The 18,701-nt window shown below is 41.6% G+C and overlaps 1 protein-coding gene across 2 annotated transcripts in view; it reads right to left on the bottom strand.

The window, feature by feature from the left end:
- kcnip3b (Kv channel interacting protein 3b, calsenilin) overlaps positions 1-18,701 on the bottom strand; it is a 126,375-nt gene that overhangs the window by 98,312 nt on the left and 9,362 nt on the right. Inside the window, exons 2-3 of one of the 2 annotated variants that reach the window (XM_030737992.1) lie at positions 7,944-8,118; positions 4,000-4,002 (exon numbers count right to left, since the gene is read on the bottom strand). In XM_030737992.1, the coding sequence (XP_030593852.1) occupies positions 4,000-4,002; positions 7,944-8,118 (178 nt within the window). Of the gene's footprint in view, positions 1-453; positions 549-3,999; positions 4,003-7,943; positions 8,119-18,701 lie in introns of those variants that run through there. The other variant, XM_030737993.1, reaches the window with a different exon arrangement.

Raw genomic sequence — 18,701 nt, forward strand, 5'->3', positions numbered from 1 at the left:
TAATAAACGAAGCAATTACAATAGGGCCTTCGCACAGTTCGTGCTCGGGCCCTAATAAACGGAGCAATTACAATAGGGCCTTCGCACAGTTCGTGCTCGGGCCCTAATAATAATAATAAACGAAGCAATTACAATAGGGCCTTCGCACAGTTCGTGCTCGGGCCCTAATAAGCACGTAGCAGAAATATTTAAGTCAAACCTGAAAACTGGACTTAAGTACTTGAGTGACTGTAGCACTTTCTAAACCCAGTGTAATACTATGCTTCTTAGATAAAATGACTAAAAATGTCCATGTAAGACTTTCTTGGGAATGTAAACAACTAAAAGGAGTAAATCAATCCTGACCTGAACTTTTTAATGAACACAGAAACACATCAGTAACGGCTTCTGTTTATAACCTGTTGTTTTAATAAGCTGGGAGAAAAAGCCGCAGCAGTACAAAATAGAAAATACCTTGAACGATCGTCCCAGTGATGAAGCCAAAGAAGCATCGCAGCAACTTGGTGATTTCCTTTTCGCACTGTGCCCTGCATGCATTCATCATCCGAACTTTGGCCAAATGGATTACACAGAACAACAAGACAAAAAAGCTGATCGTCCAAGAAAAATGAATCAAAACACTCCTGAAATCTGATAAAACACAGAAAAGTTGAAGATTTTTTGATTTCCTTGGTTTGAACTCCTTTAGATAACACACTAAAGTCTCAGTAAACTGGTGTCCCACTTTGCTTACAGGTGATCTTCACTCCCCACTCCTCCTCCTCCTCCTCTTCCTCCTCTTCTCTCCACTACCCTTGGTGTCTCAGACAAGCTGAATCGAATCACATGGTGCTTTCCATTCATACAACTCGATCTGACAAATCACAACACAAAACACCGACTCCCATCGACGCTCCTCCCGTTTCAGCCATCATCAGGCTGCAGCGCTGCATGGTCACCCGTCCTCTGAAGTTCATCCTGCCTTCTCGGACAGAGAGAAGTCATACAAGATGGTGCAGTTCAGAGAAGAAATCTCACAACTCTACTTACAGTAGCTCCCACCCTCTTTGAGACTTTGTGCTGACTGAAATAAAAGAAGGCATGCATGCAGTATCTAGAACAAACAGCACATGAGTAGATCCAACATTTATTATAACTATTTATGCATGTTTTCCTGTTTTATATCACTTTAAACTAAACATCTTCAAGCTACTGGCACAATTTAAGTTGTTTAAGCAACTGCGAGGAGAGATTTTACGAGTTTATGACTTCATAAATCATGAGAAGCAGGAGTATTCCCAGAAGACAATGTTCTACAAATCAGGCTCTGAATAATATATGAACAAACCTCTATGCTTCCAGAATATAAACAGGAATAAAACCAGAAAGTTTGGTGTATGCAGCTGTAAGTGTAGATTTTAATTAGAAATTAATATTTTACATTAAAAGATTGTAAGCAAACATAGTGTCATAGATTACTGAAATATGCTGTTTAAATGTTTAAATGTGTAAAATAAACATCAAACGTGTACTATAGAGTTTTTCTTCACAGTAGTCAGGATTAGGGTTTAATATTTTTCCCGAAAATGACATGAATCAAATCCCGGGAAATGACGAGCCATTTCCCGGGAATCCCGGGAAAAAGTTTTTTTTTTTTCTTTATTTTAATTAGGCCTTCTGTAGCCTGTGTCGGCCTTAACCTATTGTGATATTGTAGAGGTAGCTTTCCAGCTATGTCCTGTTATGCCCAGTAGGGGGTAACGTCGGCTTGATTAACGCAATAAAACCTACATCTCAGCATTTGAGTGCTCGAGCTATGCGGTGTTGTGTCGTTCCTCAACACTCCCTTAACAAATATAATTCGAATATTCCTCCATTGTACATGGAATTATACCAAGATATTTTACAACTGCTGGTGCAAAACAATACGGTTCATCTCCACAGCATTGATAAAGGCTCAGCCACGCTGTCGTGGCGACATCTGTTGCGCTATATCTCCACCAGTGGAACGCTGTAATAGTCATTGAAAAGTTAACTACCGTACTACACTATAATATGGCATAACACAGGGCCTTGAGTAATGCACCACGACTTGGTCATTGCCATTCTGGCAACAACAAATTTATAACACCGTGTCTGAGGGTTAAAGTAGGTTCGCTGTGAATCGTCTATTGAAAAACTGGCCAATCCTTATAGCCTAAAAAATATACATTTTCCTCAACTCCATTTTAAAAGCGAAATATGTTAAAGCAATCTATTTCATGATAATTTCTTCACACATTAGGCCCGTATCCTAATTCATGATTGTTAGTAAGCGGCTGCAAACGAGGAAAAGAAACACTCGAAGTTAAACAGATATTTCTTTATTGTTCAGGGCAGGCATATTTTATAGGCTATATAATGCAATATAACAATATATAATAATATAGAATTATATAATACAAAATACCTTAGGGTAAACACATTGCCTACGATTTCAACAAATTAAAGAGGAAAAAAGTACAACTGTGTAATACCTCTATTAAAACGCTTGAGATGAAGGCTGAAGCCTTAAACGGAGGCTGAACGTGCCTGAAATGAAGAGTAATGCTTTTCGCATTAAACGAACCCTTCTCTCAATATTTCCTTAAATTTAACTTTCTGAAGCTTTCTAAATCGACGCGCGCGACTTTTTTCCCGGTTTCCCGTCTAACGTTTCCCGGGAAACGGGAAATGGTTCTGATCGCATTTCCCGGGAATCCCGGATCCCGGGATTAAACCCTAGTCAGGATCAATCAATCAAGCAAAATCTCAAATCTGAGCTCTGTATGTGAAAAAACTCTTCTTACCATAGGATGATTCATATAATTGCAGATATAGCATCTGCCTATCACCAAGTGTGAGCGTTTAGCTTCTTATTAGCCTCATAAAAATGATATATAATCGTAGAACACATCTGTGAAAGAACTTTTGTTAGCTGGTTTGAATCATTTTAGTTACTTTCTGAACCTTAAACGAGAGAACAAGCCCAGTTAAAGTTAATCAACCCTGAACACGATTCATAAAAGTAGACATACCTCACTTGATTTATTTACAACTTGTCTATTGAGCTATAAGTAATCCTGATCTAATCTAGCTATAATAGGAGATATCTGCAGTGACTGAGATGCTAAAACTAAATTCATGAGTCACAATTGCAGCACAAAGATATGCCCAAACAGTTTATTTATCCCTTTGGAAATAAAGTGTAAGGAGAAGACGACTGGGCCACCGACACATTACACCTACAGGAGCTGCTCGACCATGGAAACCCGTACTATGAAGCTCCCGGCAGACAGTTTTAGTGCTGATGTTAATGACAGAGGTGGTTTGGACCTCTAGCATTAACAATTTTACATATTCAGCAGTCCCACTCTGTACTTTCATGAGTGAGACGCTGTGCTTCCTAAATGCTTCCACTTTGCAATAATAAAATTTACAGGTGATTGTTGAATATGTAGGATGGATTATTACAGTACCACGTTCAAATTCAGTGAGCTCTTTAGAACAACTCGTTCTTTCACAGACGTTTGTTAAGGCAAACTGCTTGGTTTGTTTGATTTTATACACCTGTGGCTGAACTGAAAACACCCAAATTCAAAGATTAAGAGACGTGGCCCAGTACTTTTTTCCATAGAGTGTCTAACTGAGAAACCAATGAACACTGCTTTATTGCTTATTTTTACTCTGTTTTATTGCTTATTTTACTCTTAAAAAACAAGATTTGCACATTGTGTTACAGGCTGTATTGAATAAGACTTGTAACTAGCTATTGAAGCCATAAACTCATTAAGAAAGTGATTACTGACGTCATAAATCCAGTGAAAAGTAGGGCAATTTTCCCACTTTCCTCTATGCTTCTTTTTGCAACCAATGGCCACCTGGTGGCCATTAGGAAGAATGCAATTTTTATGGCACTCGGATAATTAACTTCACTTTTCAGACACGGAAGATTAATCCATCTTTTTTATACAATCCATAGTGCGACTACAAAGATCACACCATCTGCCAGCTTGAGTAAACCGGGACCTAAAATGCTGCAACCAAAATTCAAAACCCACCACAGAAAATTTCTATTTGAAGTTGCAGCCTTACAAATTTAAAACTAATAATGAATAGATAATTCAAGCCTAAACATCACTGATTAAAACATCCATCCATCCATTCTCTTCCGCTTATCTGGGGCCGGGTTGCGGGGGCAGCAGCCTAAGCAGTGAAGCCAAGACCTCCCTCTCCCCAGCCACCTCCACCAGCTCATCCAGGGGGACCCCAAGGCATTCCCAGGCTAACTGAGAGATATAATCTCTCCAGCGTGACCTGGGTCTACCCTCAAGCCTCCTCCCTGATTAAAAGATCAATGATTAAAATATTACTTCATTAACAACTTACAGGAAGTGGATGCCTTTCAATAACATTTAGTGCAAAATCCATTTAAATGAAAGCTTCTGGAAGATAGTCAAAGAAAAAATCTGGTGGAGAGCAAAGGTACTGCAGATGCAGTACAACAATAAGTTGAAATTCCCCCAAATTATCCCAATCCTAAAAATCAAGACCACAGCCTCAAAGAAAAGGGTTTTATAACCTAATCATCATGAAATCCATTAACCTGTTGATCTAAATGCTGTTTCTTCCCACACATTTAGAGAAATCTCATGAAAGGCATGAAAGGGCATCCAAAATATGAAGGAAAAAGCCACATTAAGATACACTAGATAGATCAGTGTTATCCTTACACAAAAAAACACGATGTACCAGAAAAATAAACATCATTAAACCCACTCTCTGCAGTACTTCATGTCCAGCAGTATATAAAACTGTGCAGTTATCCTGCTCAGACCCTGCACACTGTCTCTGCCTCTCCACACCTCAACTACACCCCCGCCACTGATTCACATCTCCATCTCTGTGCTGCTATTTTTAGCTGCTGGCCATTATCGAGGTGAGGGCTTGCCCACTTCCACTGGCGAATCTCTCGTCCCTCAGCACCGCTAAGATGAAATAGATCCCATCACAGCCCCGCTTTTATTTCTCTCTCTCTCTGTGATTGTTAGTCACTGTTCTTTTTTTACTCACTTTGCTCCTGTTTCATGCACACAAAGAGCTCTTTCACTGATCTTACAGCCAGAGGCACAGAAGAAAAGACCTGAAGGATTATTGAAATCTGTTAAAGACTGATGAAGCGCATTAGTGCATATCAGGGCATGTTTTTTTTTTTTTTTTTAAAAAAGCAACTACATTTAAAACAGCCTCATAACTTCAAAACCACTAGATGTAATCTGGTTGAACAGGGGCTTGGATGGAAACTTTCAAAGCATAAATATCTCTGCTAAAGCACTGCAAGTGACCCTGTGTGCAGTCATAGTGATACATTATTTTTGTAGGCAGCTTGGACCATTTCTTACTTGAGGTGGCACAGAAAGTGATATCATTTATTTTCTGTGCTGCAAATCACTGCAGGTCAAATATTTGATTTGTTTTTTTGGGTAACTTTCTATTTTAAGCAAGCATGACTGAGTGTGAGCTGTGCAAATGCATCCACGCTGGAACAGCAGCTGTCCATCTATAAAACAGAGCTTCGAGTATGTGTAGCCCCCTGGTGGCATTCACCATTCATTGCATGGGAAGGCCAGAGGTGACTCCGCACTCGTCTCTATCCAAAAAACAAATAAATAAATTATCCTGAAACAATAATGCTAGAGTGCCATTATGGTGCATTACAAGGTGAGCTGATCTCAGGCAGGTCAAGGTCACACTCACTTAGACAGCGAAACGTTCACTTCCAATCAAATTCAAAAATCAACTCTGATGAGTCTAAGAACAGAAAACAGAAGGAGGCAAAAGAAGGAGAGGAAATAAATCAAGCAGGGCATGACAGCAGAAAAGAAATGAAGGAAAATAAGTGAAGAGAATAAGAGGATACGAGAAGAAAATGAGGAAGAAGGAAGGAAATAGGTACTAAAGAAAAAGCCAGAAAGGAAACGGGGATGGCTGCAAGAAGTGTGGAAGGAAGAACGATAATAGCGATTAAGAAGAAGTGACAGGGAAGGACGGGAAGAGGAAAGGAGGTCATGAATGGCTGAAGATTTGCTTGGCAAAGAAAGGAAGGATAAGAAAAGACTGAGCCTATTTGGATTTGATCTTATTATTAAAAAAAAAAAATCTAAAATGTGGTTTTTAATTTGAACAGTGGAACGTTTTTACTCACTTGGGAACTATTTTAAAACTACCAAACACCACCTAATATTTTCAGCTTCAGTCATCGGTAAAAGAAATGTGCATACATAACGATTACATATAAAAAGCTGTAAGATCTTTCTAGTTTTTTTTTTTTGCTCCCTGCTGGGAAAAGATTAACTGTGTACAATTACAGCTGCACCACTGGGTGGAGCAGCAAGACTCGTGAACAAACCAGTACTGGAGGGCTGCCCGTGCAACGGCCAGAAGGGCAGTCCTTCAACAGCTGATAATACAGCCTGTGATTTACAGTGTAATGTAGTCAAATTCAAGGAAAATATACTCAGAAACCAAACACACACTCCTCTAATGCAGCTTAAATTACTTTTGGCGTCATTTTAATTTGCCTGCAAGAATAAAGTACGTTTACTGTTATATAAAGTACTTTACCCTGCAGATACCGAGCATTTAGCTAATTTATTTTACCTTTCCTCTAAAATCTCCACCTGTTACTTAGCCGGTCCCCACAGTGATGTTTTCTTCCATTGTTTTTATATTTGAATAGCAGTAAGGACATTAGGTAACACATCTGAAACAGGCCGCCTGCTTGGTCTCCATCAGTACTGGTGAAGCTGCTCTTGGCTTTGATGCTCCAAAGCTGAGGGTAGTATCCAACAAAATCTATTTTTTTCTGTTTGACTGCCCCTTTCAGTAGTTTAGATGACCATTCTTTGCCAATTTATTGCCTCTTTTATCTATTTTTTATCTATCACTCATATGCACTTACACCCTTTTGGCACCAACTTCTTCTGTGCATTCAGATTTAAGCCTTTTGGTTGTTGTTGAATAACTCTAATTCCATTAATATTTTACTTCTGTAATTTTGACAGTAGATAGAACACATCAAGAGCTTTCATTTGATATATATATATATCTCAATTTGAATGTCACTTACGCCCCTATGGCTCCAAGCCCTCGATATACTATTTCGGAGGCAGCACAGTGGTGCAGCGGTTAGCACTGTTGCCTCACAGCAAGACGGTCCTGGGTTTGAATTCATCTTGGCCGGGGCCTTTCTGTGTGGAGTTTGCATGTTCTCCCCATGTTTGTGTGGGTTTTCTCCTGGTACAGCATTACTCCTCCCACAGTCCAAAGACATGCACTAAGTGGGGTTAGGTTAATTGCACCATAGGTGTGAATGTGAGTGTGAAAGGCTGTCTGTCTCTGTGTGTTAGCCCTGTGACAGGCTGGTGACCTGTACAGGGTGTACCCTGCCTCTCGCGTTACAACAGCTGAGATAGGCTCCAGTTTTTGGTTTTTATTAATTTAATTGTTCTTACCTGTGCTTTGTTTCGGCTTTACATTATCCCTATAGTTTGGTAGCTCACACTTTGTGCTTTATAAATAATCCACAGGGTCATAGGCTTTCATGCATGTGGACATGTTTATTTTCATAGGGAGAAATTGTCAATAAGCAGATAAAAAGCAGCACACAGGAGGCGAGAGAGAGAGAGCATTCAGGTTTGTGAAGAACATTAATGGTGACCAAGGGTGCAGACACTTATGATAAATGAGTGTGTGCATTTAAATGATCCCTGGGTACATGACCCTGAGGTCAACTGACCAACTCAATGAGTCTGTTGTGCCCACAGGGACTTTGGTGGGCCATCTGTTAAAGCCGTCGATCAATTCAAACTCTTTGTGCTTTCCCCACACTGTCAGTCACCCCACGCATCGCGCTCACTCTGAGATCCTCCCATCACTCCTCTCACCTTTGTCCTGTGGCTGCGTGCTGGCAATGATCCATTTCACCAGGCAGCACTTCATCAGAGCTTTCCTAGAGAACCGCGGCTTCTGCCACTTCCCCGAATCCTTCACTCTGCCCGGTGCGGGCTCGACGCCATTGGCATCTCCCAGCAGGCTGCCATCGACCACCTTGCCATCCGCCTGGAGGGAGTGGAAGGAGTGGGATGGGGGGGGACAGGAGAGAGTTCAGGCCAATATTAAAATTAAAGAAACCCGGCTGAGATGCTTAAATGGAGCCAGAGATTGTGTGTGTGTGTGTGTGTGTGTGTGTGTGTGTGTGTGTGTGTGTGTGTGTGTGTGTGTGTGTGTGTGTGTGTGTCTGGAGAATCAGATTAACCTCTGAACTGTAAGTATTTCAGGAACTCTTTAAAGAGGTTCAGAAAGAGTTCAGTTCTGAATCTCTGTGGTGTTTCACGAGGTTTTGTAAGCACATCAAAGCTTTTACACTGTAACCAGCTGTTCTCGGCCGCAGAATACGATGCTGCCATGACGTAACAGAGAACCACTACAGTAAAACAAAGAGCTGAATGATGCTAAATCACATCAAATACCAGTGGCTGACCTCTGTGAAAGGGAAAGGCAAAAATTAAAGGAAACTCTCCTTTTCTTTAACGTTGTTTGTATCCACTGTTAATGAGAAATAGTGATTAGAGCAGCTAGATTATTCCTACCTATTGAAATTACTCATATAAGCATCTCTCAAATGACATTTAAGGGTGTTTCTACTTTCCCAAGAGTGGAAAAGTCCATCTTTTCATTAAGGAGACTGGAGTTTAGGTCTTTTCTGGGACCAGTGCTTTGTTACAGTAGGTTTAGTAACAGATGAGATTTGGGGTCAAATAGGCCCTTTTATAATGTTGAACACATGCTGCAAACCTTCATTTTCTACTGTTCCCGGGTGCCATGTCCCAGCCCATCTAAAGGTGATGACTGAGTGGGAACCTCTGGGGCTAAACAGTGAAGCCAACATGGAAGTGCCAAGAAGTGCAGTTCCTTCAAAGGTCACCTGAGGCTGGCTGTGAAAGCGGGTCAATCCTTATAGATTCCCGTGTTAAAATATCCAGCTTTATGGCATTAAAGAGCAAGTTTATACAAAACAAACAAACAAACAAACAAAACAACAGTTACTGTCTCTGTGGATAGTTTTCCCCTTCAAAATGACTGAATTTTTTATAACTCATCCTAACAGCTCTCTGTGAGGCGTCACTTCTGCCATTTCAACTTTCTGACTTGGACCTCTCGACCGTGCCTGTGTTGTTGGAGCCTTTTGCAGCATTTTAATGGATTATCTGACAAATAACATGGCCAACCAAGAAGATTAGGCTTCACTTTTCCTGAATGAATTTCTGTCACCTACCACTACTGCAAAATCTGAAATTACACATTTTAGAAACTGTCTTTCCCGCGTTAACTGGCTAGACCTGCTCATTTCAGTGTCTTATATTGGAGGAACACAGGGAAACTACTGGGTGACGTCAAGGTGGCTGAACTGGTACGACCTGCTTAGAGAATTATGCAGCGCTTATGTAAGTTATGGAAATATCAATAGTCAATACTAACGTACCAAAGTTAATGCCAAATTTGGAATACTTTTTTTTTTTTTGATGCTGGAGGAGCCAAAATGGATGACAGAAAATAACAAAACCGAGACACCAATGGTTTCACATTTCTGGCTGCAAAACAAAGTAGCACACACAACATCTCTCTGGCACCAATTAGATCTAAAAGAAAGAATAAGAGCAAGCCATGTTTAAAGAGATTATTTCCACTTCATCTACAAACGTCACCTTCTTACATCTTTGAATATCTGCCCTAAGTTTAACTTCAGATTATTTAAAAGCCCGATTCTGTTCATTTCCATATTCCAGCTCCCTGTGACGCTTACCATGCAAGCCCCATCCTCTCCATCTCATTCATATTCAGCATTTATCTGCTTTCATCAGTGGAGATAAAGTTTTTGGCTCTAATATATTTTTCAATTTCTTTCCCTCACAGCTTGGCATCCTTTCAGTTTCTTATTCAGCAAACACTGATTTGATCTGATGCGATCTCTGATTCAGTGAGAATGTCTTTTCTTAAGTTCTCAGTAAGCTCTATTAAGCTGCTCCTGCTGGGTGCGAGCAACACACACACACACACACACAGACACAGACACACACACACACACACACGGAGGAAAATGAAAGAGGTGAACACTGAACAAACAGAAGCCCTGTTATGCTATTGGCAAGAGAGAGAAGAAAGGGTTTACAGAGGGAGATGGGGGGGTGGGGGGGTGAGAGAAAATAAAGATGCAGGGAGCACAAACAAACAACTGCTATTTGATTCTGTGGGAGTCTGACCATGCAAATCCCTTACTTTAAAGTAGAAGGAAAAACAGAGAGCGAAAAAAGAAAAAGATGTGAGGAAAACAAGGTCTGCTCATGTTCCTGGAAGAACTGAAGTCAATTACCATAATGAATCGTGGCCTATCTGAGGACGGCCAGAGGACAGAGGGATGGAGGATGGGAGGATAGAGGAGGTGAAGATATGAAAGCACTTTGCTGGGGAATACATTTTCAAGGTTAGTTCTTTGCGTCTTCCACGTGAACAGATTCATAAAAACTGAAGAAGATGAGTGGAAAAAGTGGCTGAGGGGGAAGACATCCGTACAGATACACAAACAAGAGTCGTAACGTAATGCCGACACACTTAGATGGAAACAGATGATGAACACGATTCCTTTTATCCCAATATCTATTTAATCAAATATCAACAGCAGCATCCATGCTGCGAATGCGCTCAGCAGTGACTTGCTTCTGAGGAAGTAAATTATTGGAAAGAGTCGTGCTCCAAAGAGAGGGCCGCGAGACAAACAGATGTAAACGGGCACAGTGTAAACAACAGTAAATTCAGCCCTACATTAGTCGTCTATTCATGGACTGCTGGACATGTAGGCATGCCTACTCACAATTACTCACTCACACACACACGTTTCCAGCTTGTATCTTCTGTTCCTTAACGCTTCAGCTGGCTTTGTCCCGCGGCGGCACTTCCCTTTCCTCATGTCTGTACGACATCCTCTAAAACACTCACACGCATCCTATAAGGGACCCATAACGCTCAGAGCAAACAGAGCAGCCAAGCTGCACGCATCGCTGCGTTCTACTGTAAATTATTAAATATAAGTCGCTGGGTTGTTGCTTCAGCGGAGGTTGGTTTCTGTGAAGCGTAAACCTGGGCATCATTACATGCTGTTACACCACTGTATCACATGTTGATTGATTTAAAATCAGCGATGGTGATGTACAGAAGATAAACTACAAAAATTGTCTTTGTGCAACAAATTATGGACTTAATTTTATAGTGTTGCATGCTTATATCATTATACATGGCCAAAGTATCAAATAACATCAGCTTAAGTTATTATGAATAAGCCAAACTCTGACGATTAAGACTGCTTTAAACACTCGGTTTTGTCTGCTCTCGGTCACTTCAGGCCCACCTGCTGTTTAAGTTGGATTAAAGCAGTGACTCTCAAAATGCAAAGCAGGCCAAAAAAAATGACACATAGAACCTCTGCAGACCTCTGAGACAGAGGATGCACTTGGGGGGGGGATGCACACCAAGGACCAGTGTAAGTCAATTAAGGATTATAGTGAAATTCAAATCATCCAGTGCACCATTAGTAGAAGCCAAGAACACAATTATGGAAATAATGGATATTAGCATAATAGGTCTCCTCCTATAAACCTCTGCACATCCAGAAAGACAACAGATATAATGAGCTACTGATCAGAAAATAACTAATACTGAATTATGTGAGTTGCCAGAAAAACTCAGACCATTGAGGTTGGTGGACAAAGACAAACATGGCAACCCAGAGACAACAACCTTTCACCAACAGCAAGAGGAGCAGATGGAGTTGCACTGGAATATATCTCATTTCAAACCTAAATGAAACTCAAATAGTAGGAGTTCAACACTTTCTCAGACCAGACCAAAATTCAATATTTACACTGCCGGGGCCTGCCAGAAAACCAACAGAGAAGCACAAATAACTGAACTGAGCTCCTCATTTTAATTCATTTTCATCCCTTTTTTCCTTTTTCTAATGATTCTAATTAACTTGAACTGATCTCATCAGATAAATGTGTTTATGTTCTATTTCTTAAGCAATACTAGTAGAGTTTTGGCCACTTGGAACAGCCATGCAAGCTGTAAATGCAACACTGTGTAAGTGTTATGGAGAATGGGGCTGTCAGCAACCAGTGTTTGCAGAGTCAGCAATCAAAGATCACCATTAGCATTAATTTGATGTTTCATTTCTGGCCACCTGTCAAATCTAAGTCCAATATAACATTCACCTTATTTTAGCTCAGCTTTATTTCCTGTATTTATTTATTTTTGTATCTTAACCTACTTGCTAACAAAGGGAATATCTGGCTGTTAAGCTTTTAAATGCTTCACTTGCTCAAAAGGTAGTTGCTATGATAGTTTGGACTGCAAATGTAACATGAATTTGGGTCTCAAAACATCTGCTATGGCTTAAAATACATATGGCTGTGTGGTACTGTAGCTTTTAATACAGAACTTATGATTTTCTTAAATGTGATCCCACTAAACCTTTCATGTCTCACTACAGTCCAGGATTGTATGAGTTGGTATCTCAGTATAGGTTCTTAGGAATTTGATGGCTCTCTCCCTTTTACACCTCACATTCACCAACTGGTGAGAAATGTTTAAATTGAAACTGTCCCATCTGCCCCTTGAGGCAAGACAGAGACTTGTTGCTTCTACTGTTATGTCAGTGTTCGAATATGGTGATGTTATTTATATGCATGCATCTTCACAATGCTTAGATATGTTGGATACAATCGGCATGGAGCACTGAGATTTATTACAAAGCTTAAAGCTCCTACCCACCATTGAACGCTGTATGCTCACGTCAGCTGGTCTGCTATGTCATATCATTGAATAACCCACTGCTACATTATTATTTATAAGGCTATTCTCACCTTGCTCGTGTCTCGATCACTTAGATTAATCAAAAAGTGTGGAAAGTTATTTTTCTTCAGTCCCAAGATTCATTCCTGCTGTCAGTCCCTAAATTTTGCACCGAACTTGGAAAAACAGCCTTTAAATCTGCAGCTTTCTCCTGCTGGAATTGGCTGCAAAATCAACTAAAACATCAGGATCTAGGCTCAGTAAATTAATTTATGTTGATTTTAAAATAATTGAAGGCAGTTACTTCAGGCTGCAAAATGTTTTGTCTGAATATTGTTACCCCTTCTGGCCCAACACAATAAATTTTACTGTTGTTTTTATGCTTTATTGGCACTGAAGTTCATATATTTTGGTTGTTTTTGTTGTGTTATACTTTTTTTTTTGTGCATTTTTGGCCACAGCAGCTTTTTGTGACAGTGGAGAGAGAGACAGGAAATGGGGGGAAAGATACAGGGGAAGACACGCGGGCAAACTGGCGACGGGCCGAGACGCGAACCCGTGCCGCCCGCACCGCGGCATATGTATGTGGTTGCCGGCTTCACCACTAAGCCACCCAGGCGCCCGTGCCATACTTTTTTTTATCATCTGTACATTTTTAATAATTATTTTATGTATTTTTACACTGTGTGTGTATTACTAGTCTATCAGAATCAGAATCAGAATCAGAATCAGAAGGTTTTTATTGCCATATGGGTGAACAGGTTCACAGCATTAGGAAATTGCTGCGGTACTTCGTGCTTACAGAAAAAAACAAATAAGTATAAAAACTATAAGACAATATACAAGTATACAAATTGCAAATATACAGAGATATTAGAGCTATAACTATAGCACAATATTACAAAATTACAAAATATACAGTGCAGAGACTAATTAAAAGATAAAAGAATGTAGACTATATTCCACTAATATGTACATCAGTGCAGTCAGACAGGTGCATAGACATAGGGTCATCAGCGTTTGTGGAGGGTGGTGGTAACAGTCTTAGGGTAATTGTTCATGAGTCCAACAGCAGAGGGGAAGAAACTGTTCTTATGGCGGGAGGTTCTGGTCCGTATGGACCGTAGCCTCCTGCCTGAGGGGAGAGGGTCAAAAAGTCTGTGCCCAGGGTGAGAGTGGTCGGCTGTGATCCGACCTGCACGCCCCAGTGTCCTGGAGGTGTACAGGTCCTGGAGAGATGGGAGGTTACAGCCAATCACCTTCTCAGCAGAGTGCACAACGCGCTGTAGTCTCTGTTTGTCCCTAGTGGTGGCTCCAGCGTACCACACAGTGATGGAGGAGGTGAGGATGGACTCAATGATGGCAGTATAGAACTGCACCATGGTCCTTGCTGGCAAGTTGAATTTCTTCAACTGCCGCAGGAAGTACATCCTCTGCTGGGCCTTTTTGATGACAGAGGTGATGGTGGGCTCCCACTTGAGGTCCTGGGTGATGGTAGTTCCCAGGAAGCGAGAAGAGTCCACTGTGGTGATGGGGGTGTCAGTCAGGATGATGGAGGGTAGAGGGGCTGTGTGCTTCCTAAAGTCCACTATAATCTCCACTGTCTTCTGGGCGTTCAGTACCAGGTTATTGTGGCTGCACCAGGACGCCAGACGTTTGACCTCCATCCTGTAGGCCGACTCGTCCCCGTCTGAGATGAGTCCGATGAGAGTCATGTCGTCTGCAAACTTAATAAGCTTGACAGACTGGTGGTCAGAGGTGCAGCAGTTGGTATACAGGGAGAAGAGCAGAGGAGAGAGGACACAGCCCTGAGGAGTGCCAGTGCTGATGGTCCGGGAGTCCGAGACATTCTTCCCCAGCCTCACGTGCTGCTTCCTGTTCGTCAGGAAGTCAGTGATCCACCTGCAGATGGGATCAGGCACGTTCATCTGGGACAGCTTTTCTTGGAGGAGATCAGGGATGATGGTGTTGAAGGCAGAGCTGAAGTCCACAAACAGGATCCTGGCGTAGGTTCCCTGGGAGTCCAGATGCTGTAGGATGAAGTGCAGAGTCAGGTTGATGGCGTCGTCCACAGACCTGTTGGCTCTGTAGGCAAACTGCAGGGGGTCCAGAAGGGGGGCTGTGAGGGACTTGAGGTGGGACAGCACCAGACGCTCAAATGACTTCATGACCACAGAAGTCAGTGCCACAGGTCTGTAGTCATTTAGTCCAGTGATCCTTGGCTTCTTGGGGACAGGAACAATGGTAGCGGTTTTAAAGCAGACAGGCACGTGGCAAGCCTCCAGTGAGGAGTTGAAGATGTTCGTGAACAATGGGGCAAGCTCGTTAGCACAGTGTCTCAGTGTGGCAGGTGAGACACCATCTGGACCTGGAGCTTTGCGAGCTTTGACACTCCTGAACTGCTTTAGCACCTGGTCCTCCTGAATACAAAAGACTGTGGGGGTGGGGGATGAGGGGGACTCTGGGGTGGGAGTCCTTGATGATGTGGGCTTCTCTGAGGTGTGGGGAGGGGGGGAGGTTGGGGGGTGAATATTTGTGTTGACTGTATTGTAGTTGGGACTGGTGGAGGTGTGAAGGCTGCTGAACTGACCATCAAAACGACAATAGAACTCGTTCAGTCTATTTGCAGTTTGTAGGTCGTCTGTGGAGTGGGGGGTTTTAGGCTTGTAGTTGGTAATCTGCCTAAAACCTTTCCATACAGAGGCCGCGTCGTTCTCTGAGATCTGCTGCTGTATATTCTCAGAGTGATGTGATCTAGCAGTGGCCACTTCCTTGCTAAACCTGTACTTGGCCTCTTTGTAGCAGTCTTTGTCCCCACTTTTAAAAGCCTCCCTCTTCTCTATCCACAGCTGCTTCAGTTTGGGAGTAAACCAGGGTTTGTCACTGTTATAACACACCCTGGTGCGTGATGGCACAATGCTGTCCTCGCAGAAGTGGATATACGAGGTTACAGTGTCCGTGTAGTCATCCAGACTGTCACAGGCAGCCCTCATTGAGTCCCAGTCTGTAGTTTCGAAGCATGTGCGGAGCTCCTCCACAGCCTCACGGGTCCACTGCTTTGTTGTCCTCACCACAGGTTTTGAGAGCTTCAGCCTCTGTCTGTACGCGGGGATCAGGTGGATCATGTCGTGGTCAGAGAGGCCGAGTGCAGCGCGGGGCACTGCGTGATAAGCCCCGCTTATCGTGCTGTAGCAGTGGTCTAGTGTCTTCTCCTCTCTGGTCGGACATGTGATATATTGTTTATATTTGGGAAGTTCTGTTATGCAAGTACTGTTGATACTACCAACTTGTCTTGGCAAGGACACACTTGCAGAAGAGTTTTTTTAAACTCAAGAGTCGTTTCATTCTAGTTAAATAAAGGTTAAATTAAAAAAGGTGAGAATGCATATGGCTAAAAGGAAAGTTACAGTGAGACAAAAAAAGAAGAGCTGAGGGGTAATTTAATAACTTTTGTTACTGCAAGTGAGTGCAGATTTAATGTGTTTGTTGCAGATATTTGCCAACCACTTCTCTCTCTTCTTTTTCACACATTTTAACCAAAACAGTTCACCTCCATTTTTGCTAAAAAAGACTAAAAGCCAGAAAGTGTGTAATTCTTTGGATTCTTAGCATGAAATAAGTGTGCAGCACATAGCAATTCAACAAGTATGTGCCCCTACAGACAACAGAAAAGGTGAGAAAATACTGCTGTTTGGCATACACGTTCTTACTGCAAATTAAGGATCTATTGCTGCTATTATTGATGTTTTATTAGGTTTTTAAAAATATTTTACATTGTGTTTAGAAAAGCTCTATAAGTGAGGCTGAAGCCATGGGTAGTGTTAAGAAATTAAATGCTGTACAGTCGTGTTATAAATTATGTCACCTAAAAAGGACATTTGAGCGTGAAGAGGGAGAGAGAGGTGTATCCTTGCAATGTTATAATAGTGGATGGGAGTTTCCATTAATAATTAATGAGTGATTTACCAGGCCACAGAAGATATACTTTCACTCTCTCCCCATCCCAGCTCACATGCTTTCTGACTTTTTTTCCTCAGTGTGACTCAAACATATCCAGCAGCAGTCAATAGTAGTAGCACTAGTATCCCGTAGTAGCATTCTTAGTTATTTGCATGTTTGTCACACATACATGTTTCAGAAATTTTTAATTCTAATATTAGAGAAAGATAACCCAGGCCAGATGCTTACGATTGGGATTTCCACCAGTGTACTGCAGGTACGCCAGCCTGCTGGGTCTCTCACGTTAGGCTATCCATATCGTGACCAAGTCGGATTGAAAAGGTGGGCTTTGCAAATGTGCTTTTCAGAAGCGCATATATGCAGATAAAAGTTAGAGCAAGCAGGGGAGAAAGAAGAGTTAAGATGCTGAGATAAACTGACGCGTACTCGGGCCCGAGAAGTTAAGGGCAGCGTGAGCGCAGTCGAGTGTGGGAGTGGGAAGGGAGGGAGGGAGGGACACCTGTGCTTGAGCATGGTACAGGTCTATGGAGCTTAGCATGAGTGCACCCAAAGCATCATGGATTTTTTTTTCATTAAGTGTTTTTAAGACAGTTCTTAACACAATTATGTTAACTAATGTATTTTGCTGGGCTGTGCTACACCTGTAAAAAAAACAAATAAACAAAAGCATCTCAAATTAGTTAATAGAAAAAAGTTTTCTTGCACAGTCCAAAGACTTGCATGTTGGATATAACTGGTGATTTTAAAAGGGCCCTGAGTGTGACTGGTTTTCTGTCTCTATGTTTTGGCTTCTGTTTGTTATTTCTAGTGTTTATTTCCAGTTATTTCCAGCTGCTCAGGGTTTTTTCATTCCTTTGTATTCTGTATCTTCATTTTGTGTCACTGTATCATTGTCACTGTGTCTTTAGTTATTGTTACTTTGTATTCTGGTTTATGTTGGTTTAGTTATTCATTTAACTTCAAAGCTTTACTTTAGTTTAGCCTCCCTGGTGTTTCCTTGTATCTTGTCATCAAGTCATGTTACTTCTTCTTGTACTTTTAGTTTTACTTCCTCGTGTCTCACTATCTGGTTTAGTTCAGTTGTGTCCAGTCTCCCAAGTGTCTCCATTCTGCCCCAGTCACCCTTTTGTGTATATTATAGTTGCTGTCTCCCTTTTGTTCCTTTGTCAGATTGTCTGTGTTCCCAGCCTGTTTTTGATGCCTCATGTACATTTTTTTTCTTTGCAGTTGATTTTTTGTTCTGGATTTTCATGGACTGCATATGCTACCTGAATACAGGTTTGTTTTTGTTTATCATCTCTGCTTCAGGAGTCTGTGTTTGGGTCCTTTCCTGCACCAGCTCACAAGCTGGGACATACTCCAGCCCTGGTGACCCTGAATTGGATAAGCGGAAAAAAATGGATGGATAGATCACTGTTGTTTGTGAACAAGATTACATGATTCAGTCCTCTACTCGCTCTCTCTTTCTCTTCTTACAGCAAAGCTGGATAATGGCACAGAGTGTCCATTATGGTGGTTTGTAATTGGACCATTAAGCAAGTGCAACATTAGTCCCCTCCAACCCTGCTGCCCCAGTTAACTGAATGACATTTAAATTGTATTTAATCAGCTACTATTGCTGTAAAATACACATCTGTCATGCAAGTTTGGACACACCAACCAGCATGCAGTCACAGCAAAGTTACATGAAAACAGTCCATACAACTGTAAACAATGTCCAGCACACACAGCAGGCTGTCTTAACCATTATAAAGATATACACTGGCTGACGAATTCCCAGACTGGTTCTATTGGCCTAGTTACAACCCAAGAAGCTGGCAGTTAAAGGAGAAAGAGAA

Source organism: Archocentrus centrarchus, chromosome 9, assembly GCF_007364275.1.
Source record: "Archocentrus centrarchus isolate MPI-CPG fArcCen1 chromosome 9, fArcCen1, whole genome shotgun sequence".
Lineage (NCBI taxonomy): Eukaryota > Metazoa > Chordata > Actinopteri > Cichliformes > Cichlidae > Archocentrus > Archocentrus centrarchus.